This window comes from Mobula hypostoma, chromosome 29 (assembly GCF_963921235.1).
Source record: "Mobula hypostoma chromosome 29, sMobHyp1.1, whole genome shotgun sequence".
Lineage (NCBI taxonomy): Eukaryota > Metazoa > Chordata > Chondrichthyes > Myliobatiformes > Myliobatidae > Mobula > Mobula hypostoma.
In genome coordinates, this window is record NC_086125.1 from 29,885,445 (window position 1) to 29,899,796 (window position 14,352).

The window sequence follows — 14,352 nt, forward strand, 5'->3', positions numbered from 1 at the left end:
ACCCCTCGTTCTAGACCTCCCCAACATCGGGAACAATCTTCCCGCATCTAGCCTGTCCAATCGCTTTAGGATCTTATACGTTTCAATCAGATCCCCCCTCAATCTTCTAAATTCCAACGAGTACAAGCCCAGTTCATCCAGTCTTTCTTCATATGAAAGACCTGCCATCCCAGGAATCAATCTGGTGAACCTTCTTTGTACTCCCTCTATGGCAAAGATGTCTTTCCTCAGATTAGGGGACCAAAACTGCACACAATACTCCAGGTGTGGTCTCACCAAGGCCTTGTACAACTGCAGTAGTACTTCCCTGCTCCTGTACTCGAATCCTCTCGCTATAAATGCCAGCATACCGTTCGCCTTTTTCACCGCCTGCTGTACCTGCATGCCCACTTTCAATGACTGGTGTATAATGACACCCAGGTCTCGTTGCACCTCCCCTTTTCCTAATCGGCCACCATTCAGATAATAATCTGTTTTCAACCAACAGTGAAGCACGCAGAGGTTCCTTGCAGATTTGAGGCTATGTTTCTGCAAATGAAGTTGGTGATCTGGTCAGAATGAATGGAGCCTTAATGCTCAGAGATACAAGCAGGTTCTCATCCATCACACAATACCATCAGGGAGGCGACTGGTTGGTTCCAACTTCATTCTGTAGGGAGACAATGACCTCAATCACACGGCCAAGGTCTTAAAGAACTATCTTCAGTGAAAAGAAGAACAAAAACTTCTGCAACAGATAGTATGGCATCCACAGAGCCCTTATATTAATATCAAAACCATCTGGAATTACAGGGAGAGACAGAAGCAAACGAGATAGCCAAAGTCTGCAGAAGAACATTGGCAAGTTCTTTAAGATACTTGGAACAACCTACCAGTCAATTTTCTTAGGGGCGATGGGGATCTCCCAGCCACCACCGCATTCCTCATAGTTCCTGCATCCCACACCTCCCTTTTCTACCTTCTACCCAAGATCCACACACCCGCATGTCCATGTAGACCCATTGTTTCATCTTGTTCCTGCCCCACTAAACTCATTGGCTTACCTTGACTGTTTTATCCCTCCTATTTCAGTCTCTTCCTATCTACATCCGTGATACCTCAAACACTCCTGATCTTTTCAGGTATTTCATGTTCCCTGGCCCCCATCATCTCAGTTTTACTATGGATGTGCAGTCCCTATATAATCTCCATCCCCCCACTAGGAAGGCCTCAAAGTTTCCAGTTTTTTTTCTGGACACCAGACCTAACCAGTTCCCCTCCACCACCAGTCAACTCTGAATAGCAGAACTTGTTCCCACTCTCAATAATTTCTCCTTTGGCTCATCCCACTTCCTTCAAACAAAATGGGTAATCATGGGCACTCGCATGGGTCTCAGCTGTGCCTGCCTGTTTGTCGGCTACATGGAACAGACTATGTTCCAAACCTACACCGGTGACAGTCCTGCACTTTACCTACGCTACATTGACGGCTGCATTGGTGCTGCTTCCTGCACCCGTGCTGAACTCGTTGACTTCATCCACTTTGCCTCCAGCTTCCACCTTGCTTTCAGATTCACCTGGTCCATTTCTGACATCTCCCTCCCCTTTCTCAATCTCACTGTCTCTATCTCTGGAAACAGTTTATCCACCGATGTCTATTACAAACCCACCAACTCTCACAGCTACCTAGACTACACCATGTCCCACCTTACTACTTGTAAAAACGTCTTCCCCTCTTCTCAATTTCTTCATCTCTGCCGCATCTGCTCTCAGAATGAGGCTTTTCATTCTAGAATGAAGGAGATGTCCTCCTTTTACAAACAAAGGGGATTCCCTTACTCCACCATTACACTGCCCTCCACTGCATCTCTTCCAATTGACGCACATCTGTCCTTACCTAATCCTCCCCCTACCCTGCCAGGGATAGGGTTCCTCTTGTCCTCATCTGCCACCCTACCAGCTTCCACGTCCAGCGCATAATTCTCTGAAACTTCCGCCGCTTCCAACAGGATTCCACCACCACTTTCTGCTTTCTGCAGGGATCGCTCCCTGCGTGACTCTTTTCACTCCCTCCTCACTGATCTCTTTCCTGGTATTTATGCTTGTAGGTGGAAGAAGTGCTACCTGCCCTTACACCACCTCCCTCACTACCATCCAGGGCCCTAAGCAGTCCTTCCAGGTGAGGCTACACTTCACCTGTGAGTCTTTTGGAGTTATTTACTGTGTTCGGTGCTCCTGGTGTAGCCTCCTGTACAGCAGTGAGACCCAACATAGATTGGAATGCTGCTTCACCGAGCAGCTACCCTGTATCCACCAGAAAAGGTGGGATCTCCCATTGGCCACCCATTTTAGTTCCACCTCCCATTCCCATTCCAATATGTCCATCCATGGCCTCCTCCACTGTCATGATGAGGCCATACTTAAGTTGGAGGAACACACCTTGAATTCCGTGTGGGCAGCCTCCAACCTGATGGCATGAACATCAAGCTCTCATACTTCTGGTAATGCTCCTTCACCATTTTCCATCCCCTTATCTCTCTCTCACTTTGTCTCCTTACCCACCCATCGCCTCCCTCTGGTGTTCCTCCCCCTTTTCTTTCTTCCATGGCCTTCTGTCTCTTTCACCAATCAACTTCCCAGCTCTTCTTTAAGATTTGCAAATGCCTGCAGTAAAGATGGAGGGTTAAAACTGAGGAAGACTGTACCAACTGCAGAAAAGATGATGTTGACAAATTTCAACAAAGTTAAGTACAGTATTTACATTTTTGATAAAATCAATCTAAATAGCGTAGAGAAACAAAGGGAACTGGGAATACAGACAGTGGTGCTATGGGTCAACAATGCCATAGCATATAGCAGGTCAAGTGCAGGAATTCATACCTAAAGGAAGATCATTGACTAGTCCAGAAAATTTGATAAACGTGTCAGATTTTGTTGCATCAAAAGTATACAGTTCTGGTTGCCGTGAAGGGATATTCATTTAGTGGTCAATTTATTAGGTATACCTGTATACTTTGCTAATGCAAAAATCTAATTGGCCAGTTGTGTGGCAGCTACTCAATGCATAAAAGCTTGTAGACATCAGGAGGTTCAGTTTTTGTTCAGACCAAACATCAGAATAGGGACGAAATGTGATCTAAGTGACTTTGACTGTAGAAAGATTGTTGACGCTAGACAGGGTGGTTTGAGTATCTCAGAAACTGCTGATCTCTTGGGATTTTCTGGAGTTTACAGAGAATGGTGTGAGAAACAAAAAAAAAACCCACATCCAGTGAGTGGCAGTTCAAAAATGTCTTGTGAATGAGAGAGGTCAGAGGAGAATGGCCAAACTGGTTCAAGCTAACAGGAATCAAGTAACAACGTGTTTCAACAGTGATGTACAAAAGAGCATCTCTGAATGCACAACAGATCAAACCTGGAAGGTGGGCTACAGCAGTGGGAAGTTTATTTGGTACAGGAGGTGCATCCAATGAGTGTAGATGCACTGTGGATGGGAAAAACAGATCTGTGAAGATGATACCAGAAATCGCAAGGTTATTCTAACAGGGGTGGATAAACACATTTTTTTTCTCTCAATCTTTGATTGTTTCTTTCTGTTGCGAGGCCATTGTTGGAGAAGTTTCTTTAAAGCCTAAATAGGGAATTTAGAATAAAACTTATTTTTGTGGAGACTAAGCACATGGAATTTACTTCCCCACAGTTCTTATGAGTTAGATATTGTGCATCTTAAGAAACAAGAAGCACAGAAGGAAGAGAGGTACGAGCAGGGATAAAGGAGACTTGAATAGAGATAATGTATATGAATGTGTTCTGTGTTTTGTGCTTATTCTGTATAATTGTTTTACACTTTGGCTGAACTATAGATTACTGACACAAGGCACAGTAGCTCAGTTAATGCAGAATAGTTTAACGCTACAGATTCCTATGAAATCTGGTTTAAGGAAGATGGCATTTGTACATCATGAGACATCGAATAGCCTCAGAGGTTCTGTACCATCTGAGCACTTTTGACATGCAGCTTTTCTACATTGAAAAGTTGCTAACTAAATACAAAAAAAAACATGCAGTATTGCTTAGGTAATGTTTTGGTGACCCTAATTGTAGAATCAAGGTAGTTTTGTGACTGCCTAAGAAAGCAAGAGTAGCTTTGTTATAATATCTCTTCCAAAAGTGGCTCTGCCTGCAGCCTAGAGAGTGCCAGTGCAGCCCCTGTCCAATAATCACCGGGACTTAGGCACACAATCATCTGAACCCCTTTGCCTCTAGGAGTACTATCGCAGATATCCAGGAAGGAAGTTGGGACCAAGTGACAGAAACTGCATTATGAAACAAAATCTTCTGCGAGACTCTTTATTGTAATGATTAATTCATCATTTGATAAGTTGTTGTGAAGTCTTTGTGTTTGTATCTTGCAGGAGCAGACCACATTTATCTGTGTGTGCATTGCCGAGTTTCTATCCTTGTATGAAACAGAGCGACTAATCCAGGAGTTGGCAAAGTGCAAAATTGACACCCACAACATTATCGTAAACCAACTGGTGTTCCCAGAGCCTGGGGAGAAGCCTTGTCGGATGTGTGAGGCACGGCACAAAATCCAATCAAAATACTTAGACCAGGTACACTACAGCGGGCATGAATTTTCTTGTGGTGAAGATTATGGGGTTCCCAACCTTTTTTATGCCGTGAACCAATACTATTAAGCAGGGGGTCCATGGACCCCAGGTTGGGAACCCCTAATGTAAAGGAAACATTATTGGAGACTGCGACTGTTAGGTTGCATGATTGAGTTGGTTTAAATTCTTGATAAAGCTATTTTTTAAATTGAGGCCAATAGTTGGGTTATTATAGACTGACTGCATTTAATGTGAAAATCAAAATATGAAAGCTGTTAATAGGAACTAATCATTTTTAGATTAACCTTAATTCCTTCCTGGAATTGCTGTAATCTTATGATTGTGTGCTGTTGTTCTCTACCTTCCCTATCAGGATTCTTGGCAGTGTGGAGAGCAGAGGGATCTTGGGGTACACATCCATAGATCTTTCAAAGTTGCCACACAAGTTGGTATGGTGAATGGTGTTTTGGCCTTCATTAGTTGGGGGTTTGAGTTCAGTATTCTTGAGGTAATGAGGCTCTGTGAAAGGTTGGCTAGACCACGCATGAAGTATTGTGTTCAAACTGGTTGTTTCTGTGTAGGAAAGATGTGGAAGCTTTAGAGAGCATGCAGACGAGATTTAAAAGGATGCTGCCTGGATTAGAGAGCATGTCTTATGATGAAAGGTTGGGTGACCTAGGGATTTTGTCTTTGGAGCGAAGGAAGATGAGAAGTGACGTGATAGAGATGTATACGATGAGAGACGTAGATGGAGTGGGCAGCCATTGACCTTTTTCCTTGGGTGGAAATGGCTAATACCAAGAGGCATAACTTTAAGGTGATTGGAGGAAAGTTAAAGGGGGGATGTCAGGTATTTTATTTTACAGAGTGGTAAGTACGTGAAATGTGCTGCCAGGGGTGGTGGTAGAGGCAGATACATTTAGGACTTGTAACAGGCTCTTAGATAGACACATGGATGAAAGAAGAATGGAGGGCCTGTGTGGCAGGGAAGGATTAGATTGATCTTAGAGTCGGTGAAAAGGTCGGAACAACATTGTGGGCTGAAGAGGCTGTGCTGTAATGCTCTATCAGATGAAAACCTCTAGGAAGCCTTGACCTGGGCAAAGTGATTTGTGAATAGGTATTGGTTGCTTTTAATACTCTGCTCCATTACTTTTGTTTCTGTCAACTTCAGTAGAACTGAAGTGTGTTTGCACAATGACACGTATTTAGTGGCAGGGCTGAAGCTTACCTTGTAGACTACCACGGAAATCCAGCGCCCTTTATCCTCGGGGTTGAGGTTGACTGATTCTCACCCCACCTCTTGGATGACTGAATCCAATCCAAGATCTGCAGACTGAGCTATAGATTCTGCTTGACAGAGTGAGTGGGTGTGATGCCTGTATTGTTCTACCCTCCAAATACTGTTTGCACTTTGCCTCTCAACCAAGGTCCTCTTAATGTATCTGTGCAATCCCAGATGTTCCTTGACCCATCCGAGTAATCTTGAGTTTGATTCCCATGAATTGATGAGGAAGGATTTTGAAATGAAGTTTTTTTCTGTTTTCTTTGAAGTTAGTTGGTCAGTTTGTGATAGGTTACGTGTCAGTAATGTACAGACTGTGCGATACATCTAAATGGCTCTGATAGAGTGAATTTCAATAGTTTCAATAGGTACATTGTATACAATATACATCCTGAAGTTCTTTTTCTTCGCAAGCATCCACGAAAACAGAAGAGTGCCCCAAGGAATGAATGACAGTTAGAACCCCAAAGCCCCCCCAGCTCCCCCTCCCACACACAAGCAGCAGCAAAACAATGACCTTACCACCACCAGTAAAAAAGCATCGGCACCCTCCTTCGAGCACTCAAGCCTGCCGCGAAGCATCAGTAAAGGCACAGACTTGCAGTACCCCAAAGACTACTCATTCACTTGGTAATTTGACAAACCACAGTGTCTGTCTATCTGTCTCTCCCCCTCCCCCTCCCAGAACGAAGTTGCCCCATTTCATAGTGAGAGGGGCGACATAACAAACAATTCACTAATTTAAGATGTAAAAAATCTGTTGCGCCATTGTTTCCTAGCTGTACGCCCAGAGAATTGGCCCCAGAAAGGCTCAGGGGTCTGGACACACAGCTAGCAGCTAACCTGATGTTCCATGTTCTCCCGCGATGCCTCAGTCAGTGGCATCGGCCTTGGTTCAGCCCATCTCCAGTGCCATGAAAATCTGGCACCCTGAAGCCTCGCTGGTCTTCTAGGCTGTGTCCTTGGAATGTCAAAAAGTGGTCAGTCGTGAGGCCCTGAGAGCAGGTCCCATTCCAGAGAAGAACCAAAATCAGAGTGCAACTCCAGATCAGGGTCTTCAAAAGAACCTTGAAAAGGGGGGAGAAAAAGGGGTATCAAAGATAGAAATAGAGCTGTTTCCAAAGATGTAAGCAAAGGAGTCGCCATTTAGCGCCATCTTGACTTTGCTCCGCCCTTAAGGTGCGGAATTCCATTTTAATTTAGTTTTGTGCTTCAATTTATGGGTCCCATTGTACTTTAGTACCTGGTGGCTTGAGGCTCTGAGCAAGGTGTGTGATTGTAGTCCATCAAGCGTGTCACTCTTTCTGTGGCCCTCTGGCATTGGGGAATTGGTCAGTGTTTGCAATCCTGCATTTTATAAAGTGGTCATCGAGTAATGCAGCATGGATACAGGTTCTTCAGTGAAACTATGCTTACTCGGTCCATATCTCAAAGCCCGCTCATCCATGTACAAATAATGCTATTGTACCTGCTTCAACCACTTCCCCTGGCGGCTTGTTCCATATACACCCTCCGCATGAAAAAAAGTTGCCCCTCGGGTCCCTTTTAAACCTTTCACCTCTCACCCTAAACCTAGTTTTGGGCTTTTCTACCTTGGGGAAAAGACTTTTACTGTCCACCTTATCTATGTCTGCTATAACTTTAAACACTTCTTTAATTTCACCTCTCATTCTCCTATGTTCTGAAGAATAAAGGCCAACTATAACTCAGGTCCTCTAGACCTAGCAACATCTTGATAGATGTTCTTTGCACTCTTGACCAGTTTAGTCATATCTTTCGTATAACAGAATGACCAAAACTGTACACAGTACTCCAAGTGGTTTTACCAGTGACTGGTAGAACTGCAACATAATGACCCAAGCCCTTTACTAAATGCCCTGACTGGTGAAGGAAGCGTACTGAATGCTATTTTCACCACCCTGTTGAAACTGGTTTTGTGCTATGTGCTTTGGATTTGGTGATTTTTAACTTTGCCTTTCTTACCAGATGGAGGATCTCTACGAAGATTTCCACATTGTGAAGCTCCCTCTGTTACCTCATGAAGTAAGGGGCACTGACAAAGTCAACACCTTCTCCAAGCTCTTACTTGAGCCTTACATGCCACCCAGTAAATGAACAGACTTTCTTCATTCTGTTTCAATACTGATGCAAGAAAACCCAGGATTTGTAATTTATTAACACTATGTTTGTAGGAACGAGCATGGGGAGGGGATGTGTGGATGTTATTTATTGTGTTGGGCCAGGTGTGGATTATTTTGTTGATGTCATTTTGAGTTATACTGACTACACAGTCCTTGTATCAAAGCTGGGTTTGTGGAGCAAACTATTTGAATCTAAATCCTTGCTATTGCAACCTTTACACAATTGCTTTTCAACTTTGACTTGTCTTCCTTCCCTTCTTGTTTACCTATACCCTCTAAAATAAGCCATTGACCTGAGACTTGACCCACAGCTGCCTTGTGCCAGCTGGAGTCTCTTCCAGTGGAGGGTCAGCTTTCACTTCTAACATAATGGTCTTCAACAGGAAGTGTATAGTTCAAATCAAAGTAGCGATTCTACTACAAAGCAGTTGTGACATGTTTGGAGAATTTGTGGTCTTAACGTTGTAAAGCTAGTCTGTTAAACACTTTAACGCTAGCAACATTTTACATATTACTTTGTTACATGTCAGTAGCAGTTAAAGATGTCTATCGGAGCTTCTGCCTTGAATATGGCCATAGACTCTAAATTTAATAATGTTTCCAATGACCATTTTTTATTTTAGGTTACACTGACCTCGATGTGGTATCTTGGTCTAGCAGAGACCATGCGTTACAGTGGAAAACCTAATTGCTCTGTCATTATTGGGTTTCACCTTTTAGCCACCATTGTTATGAAGTTTCAGGACTTTAGTTTGGTACACCTGAATATCCTTGTAGACATGCTGCCCGGGCTTTATAGAATCATATTTTCCTGACTTGTTAAATTGTAATGAAGAAACTTGTTAAAAACCTCTTACCAGAATGGCACTTCAGAATGTTTATTTTACTGCATTGGACATCCAGATTTGTGTGTTTTAAGTTGTTCATGTCCTCATTGCAGATACTGAGTTTGGGGAAGGGGAGCTGGTTGAACGTCATTTCGCCCTGTGCAATGGAAAACAATCAGATGGATCATAAGAATGATCCCTGGGCTTTGCAAGAACATTTGGATCTCTGCTATAGTCGTGGTGGTGAAGATGCATACAGTAGGGAACGCGAAAATTTAGCTACCAATCCTAAGTGGTTCTTGTCTACTCTGGAAAATAGATGATGGATATGAACGACTTTGGGCTCAGATGTTAATACTCAAAATTTAGTCTGGTACATGAGCAGTGACACACAAGTAAGCTGTAGGGATGTGGTGAATGTCTGATGGTGCCACCTAATGGTGTCTGAATCCAGAAGGTGGGGGGGGGAAGGCTAATAATAAATTATTAATTTTATTATTAAATTTAGTAAACATAGTGAATCGTTTTCTCCACAAATGCATCAGTATTTTTATAGAGGTTGGTGAAGCCTATGGTCAGTAATTCTGAGGGAAAAGACAAATCCTACAGCAAATGAAACACCACAGGGCTGGTAAAACAGATTGTCAGCAATTAAACTCATTGCATTTGGTTTCATTTAAGGACCAGGAAGTGGACATTGAGTATTGTCTCTGCAGTCTGATTTCCCAAACGGGGATCAGCAACTGCTCAAGGTGGAATGGGATTTTGTTTCAGTCTTGGAGGTGAGGTTAACAAAAAGTCACCCAATCTGATCCAATAAAGCACTAGGTTAACCGCCCTCTGCTGCTTGTTCACTTTCAATTGTTTTAGTCAAGTATTCTGACTAGTGGGACAACAAATCTTTGGGCATAGTGTCATGTGTTTCAATCGACCAAATGAGATGGAGAAGCTACAGATGGAGGAACAGTTGGCTATTTTACAAACATCTGTACTTGAGCTACAAATGACAAATATCTGGCATCTAAAATTTATAATGAAACCTAGAATAAATTTTTCATCTGCACTGGATATTCTTTGATAATGAGTGACCTTTTTCACTGTCCTGGTGCTACATTTATGCACACACCAAGGTTCTTTTTCTGTATTTGTGCACTTATTGCCGTTTGGTTATAGAGGAGATCATCTACATTAGGGGTGCAGAAAATTAGGCTTTTTCTGTGCCTCGCTGCTGGGTTGAGCAGAGGAAGGTAAAAAGTAAAAGTTGGTGACCTTCTGCTGTTCTCCAAGCAGCCCTGGAGTGAATGCTAGAATGTGTTAAATGCATTTTGGTAAGTAAATCTTCAATGGTAAATTTGCTAATTCAATTAAACTGTTTTCAGGTGTGTGTCCTAAGGAGGAGTAAAATCAAGGGATGAAGAAGGTCTTAAATATGAGCCTTCTGGGTTGGCTAAAGAATTGTTCTCATCCTTATTTAATACTCTTAAGAGCTTCTTATCCAAGGATTTGTCCTAGTGCTGAGAGAAATGAGGGTTAACTTAATCTTAACTCATGACACTAAGCACTTAAATATTTAAGGTTAAATATTTGCAAATTAGAAAGCTTGTATTACTACACGAGCTGAATTATTTATTTTGTTTTGCCTATACTAAATTCCAGTGTGGAGAAGACGGGAAGAAAGAAAGATGGTCAAAAAACTAAGTGTATTGGATTTTTTTTTGTATTTACAGATCACAGTTAAAGTGCATGTTTGATAAGTAATGGCTGTTTCTCTAAGCTCTGGAGTTAAGGGTTTGGGATCTTCCCTCATACTAAGAGAAGTCTTAAGTCAAGAATTTGCGTTTAGCACTTTTTGCTCTTTTTTTCTAAAATGATGTAAGACTCCTACTGGACCTGCTTGGACCTGCCCTGTAAAAAGCCCCATCTCAATGTTGTAATCGTAGCAGCACTAATGTAAACTGAGGATTAAAAGTGAGATCTGAAGTGAGATGTGAGTCGGTGCCTCCTGAAGGGAAGTTTCCTGGCCACAATGCTTGGTGGGGAGAACAGACTTATCGCTCAGCAGGCAGGAGGCTCTGGCCCATTACTCCGTTCTGCAATAGCAGAGCTGATGCTCAATTCCTCTGCCCTCACTGTTTTTATCCTCTTAACTTCTGAGACAGTTCAGAACATGTACTTCACGTTCTTTAACGTTCTAAAAACCTCTTTAGGAGGAGAATGTGATACATCTCTTCAATCTTTCAGTAAAGTTTCTGCTCTCATCTTATTGCTTCCCTAATAAATGGAAATCATTCTGCTTCCTGACTTAATTCTGATCCATTCAAACAACGATGTACAGCTAACCCTGTTCTTCACCTAGTGGCACAGGTGATGATTTTAGTAGTGCTCAGTGTAAGTCTATTCTTTTCCAAGGAGGGACCCTAACACAGTCATCGCCTCTCTAAGGCATTTGAGATTCACTCCCACTTGGGCACTGAGTAGGTGTGAGAAGTTCCTTTCTCTGCTGCTTTGGTCAATGTGCTTAAATTATTTTTAAAACTGGGCTGGCATGTTCGTGGAGAAATGCAGCACATTGGTTTAGCCGTAGTCATCATGAGAGCTTCTAGTTCAGTTTGAGCTGAGCCAGGCTAGTAGTCAAAGGGAATGTAGCATCTCACGTTAACTGCAGGGCCAGGAGGGGGAATGCTCCATCCTTTTCCCAGTGGCCGGCAGTTACTGCTTCACTTGTAAGAGTTGAGCTGGGTTGACTGTGCTATTTGAATGATTTGCTGCCATTCAGCAAGATTTGTTGAGCAAAGTGGACTTAGTTATTCCCATGGAATACAAACACCAGCAAGAATTATCATTTGCCAGAAGATATTCGAGAACCATGTGAACTTATTTTTAAATAACACATTTCCAGAATCTCTTGCATCCACTTATTGACGTTCCTTTGTAATCTTACTGCTAGTGAGCCCAAAGTTCAGCTGGTGGAAAGGTCCAAGTGAATGAATCGTGACCAAATCATTTTATTTTAGTCAGTGTTGACCAGCATTGGCCAGGAGGTTTAGTAAATTTCCCTTATCCATTCCCAGTACCGTAGAATCCTTTATAGATTGCTGTACATTAAATCTTTTATTTATAAACTTGAGCCATGGTTTCTGTCATGTTCAGTTAGTTGTTCTTGAATCTGTACCAAGGCTTCAAACCTCAGCCTTCCAGTTGAAAGAGCTTGCTGGTTCAACTCAACACACACAAAATGCTGAGTAATTCAGCATTTCTCATGCTGGTTCAATTCACTGTTTTACAAGGTTATATCCTCAGCATTTTACAGATGCCCTGTGATGAAGATCACAATCTATTGAGAGATTTTGAAAATCCATAACGTCAAATTTGATGTGTAGTAACCCAGTTGCAATTGGAATTATAAATTAGTGTAATGCAGAGAGCTCTGAATGCTGCCCAACAATTTCACACCAATAAACCGTGTACTCTAAACGCTGGACAATGGTTTTTATTATTTTTAAGTAAAGTTTCCTGGGCAGCCTTACATTATCAAAAGGTTTCTATCTGTTTGAAATTTTCCTTTTAATTGTCTTAATTTTGTGGATGTGCTTTTAACAAAAAAAACATCTGAATGACAACCACTGCAAGATGCAGTTCAATAAAGCTTTTAATAGCATTTATTATTTGTTTTGTATTAAATACTAATGGAGCAGAGTTAATTTATTCCATGAGACTTAACAAAAGGTATCTAACACTGTGGCATCACCAGAAAGGCTCCAAGTGATCTGTTAGCAATAGCTAATGGTCGGTTAAATCTTGCCAGTTAAGCCCTTTACCCCTACCGGGCCAACAACAGCTCGCCAGGATTTTTTGACCTGGACCAGCCTTCAGGTTATTCCCAGGTGTAGCCGTCTTCTATCCTCCTCCTCCCAGGAATGAGGTCTCTGAAGCTTCTTTTGGAGTTTCTATAGCTGAGTTTTTATGGGATGGGGGTTGCTATCCTCATGTCCAACCCTCCTCTTGCAACCAGGCTTGGGACCATCCATGGCCGAATTTCCCTTAACATCCCCTTTCTGCAAGTGCAGATGTAGTGTGAGATGCTTGTGGATTCAAGTAAAAGTAAATTGTTGTTAAAGTACATAAATTACGATCTTGAGGTTCATTTTCTGTAGCCATTCACAGAAGAATAAATACAATAGAATATATGAAAAACTATACACAAAGACTGAGAAACAACCAATGTGAAAAAGACAAATAGTGCAAATAAAAAGAAAATCCTGAGAACATGCATTGTAGAGTCCTTGAAAGTGAGTCTGTAGGTTGTGGTGAGATGAAGTTATTTGCACTGGATCAGGAGCCTGATTGTTGGAGGGTGGTAACTGTTCCTGACCTAGTGGTGTAGGATCTAAGGCTTCTGTATCTCCTGCCTAATGGGAGTAGTGCGAAGAGAGTATGGCCTTGATGATGGATATTGGTGCCATTATAGATGTGCTCAGTGGTGGGGAGATCTTAGCCTATGATGGGCGGGACTGTAAACTGTTTCCTGTAGCCTTTTCTGTCTATACCAGGTAGTGATGCAACCTGTTGGGATACTCTCGTGCATTTCTGTGTATGCAGAGTGTCCTAACTGGTTGCAACATTGCCTGGTATAGAAACACCAATGCCCTGGAACAGAAATGCCTGATGCTCTGATATGATAATGCCAAAGAATTTAAAGCCCCCTCCAACTCAGATCCCTTGCTGAAGACTGGCTTGTGGACCTCCAGCTTCCTCCTATAGTTAATAATCAGCTCATTGGTTTTGCTGACGAGGTGGTTGTTCAACCAGATTTTCAATCTCCATCCTACAATACAGTGGCATGCAAAAGTTTGGGAACCCCGGTCAAAATTTCTGTTACTGTGAATAGTTAAGTGAGTAGAAGATGAATTGATCTCCAAGAGTCATAAAGTTAAAGATGAAACATTCTTCAACATTTTAAGCAAGATTAGTATTATTTTTGTTTTGTACAATTTTAGAGTGAAATAAAGGAAAGGAGCACTATGCAAAAGTTTGGGCACCTCAAGAGATTTGAACTCTCAGATAACTTTTACCAAGGTCTCAGACCTTAATTAGCTTGTTAGGGCTATGGCTTGTTCACAGTCATCGTTAGGAAAGGCCAGGTGATGCAAATTTCAAAGCTTTATAAATACCCTGACTCCTCAAACCTTGTCCCAACAATCAGCAGCCATGGGCTCCTCTAAGCAGCTGCCTAGCACTCTGAAAATTAAAATAAATGATGCCCACAAAGCAGGAGAAGGCTATAAGAAGATAGCAAAGTGTTTTCAGGTAGCTGTTTCCTCTGTTTGTAATGTAATTAAGAAATGGCAGTTAACAGGAACGGTGGAGGTCATGTTGAGGTCTGGAAGACCAAGAAAACTTTCTGAGAGAACTGCTTGTAGGATTGCTAGAAAGGCAAATCAAAACCCCCATTTAACTGCAAAAGACCTTAGGAAGATTTAGCAGACTCTGGAGTGGTGGTGCACTGT

The 14,352-nt window shown here is 42.2% G+C and overlaps 1 protein-coding gene across 1 annotated transcript in view; it reads left to right on the top strand.

The window, feature by feature from the left end:
• The window catches only part of get3 (guided entry of tail-anchored proteins factor 3, ATPase), a 40,049-nt gene extending 27,064 nt beyond the window's left edge, over positions 1-12,985 (top strand). Inside the window, exons 6-7 of the mRNA XM_063035831.1 lie at positions 4,395-4,595; positions 7,864-12,985. Of these exons, the coding sequence (XP_062891901.1) occupies positions 4,395-4,595; positions 7,864-7,992 (330 nt within the window). The 3' untranslated portion in view covers positions 7,993-12,985. The remainder of the gene's footprint in view (positions 1-4,394; positions 4,596-7,863) is intronic.
• Positions 12,986-14,352: the final 1,367 nt, after the last annotated feature.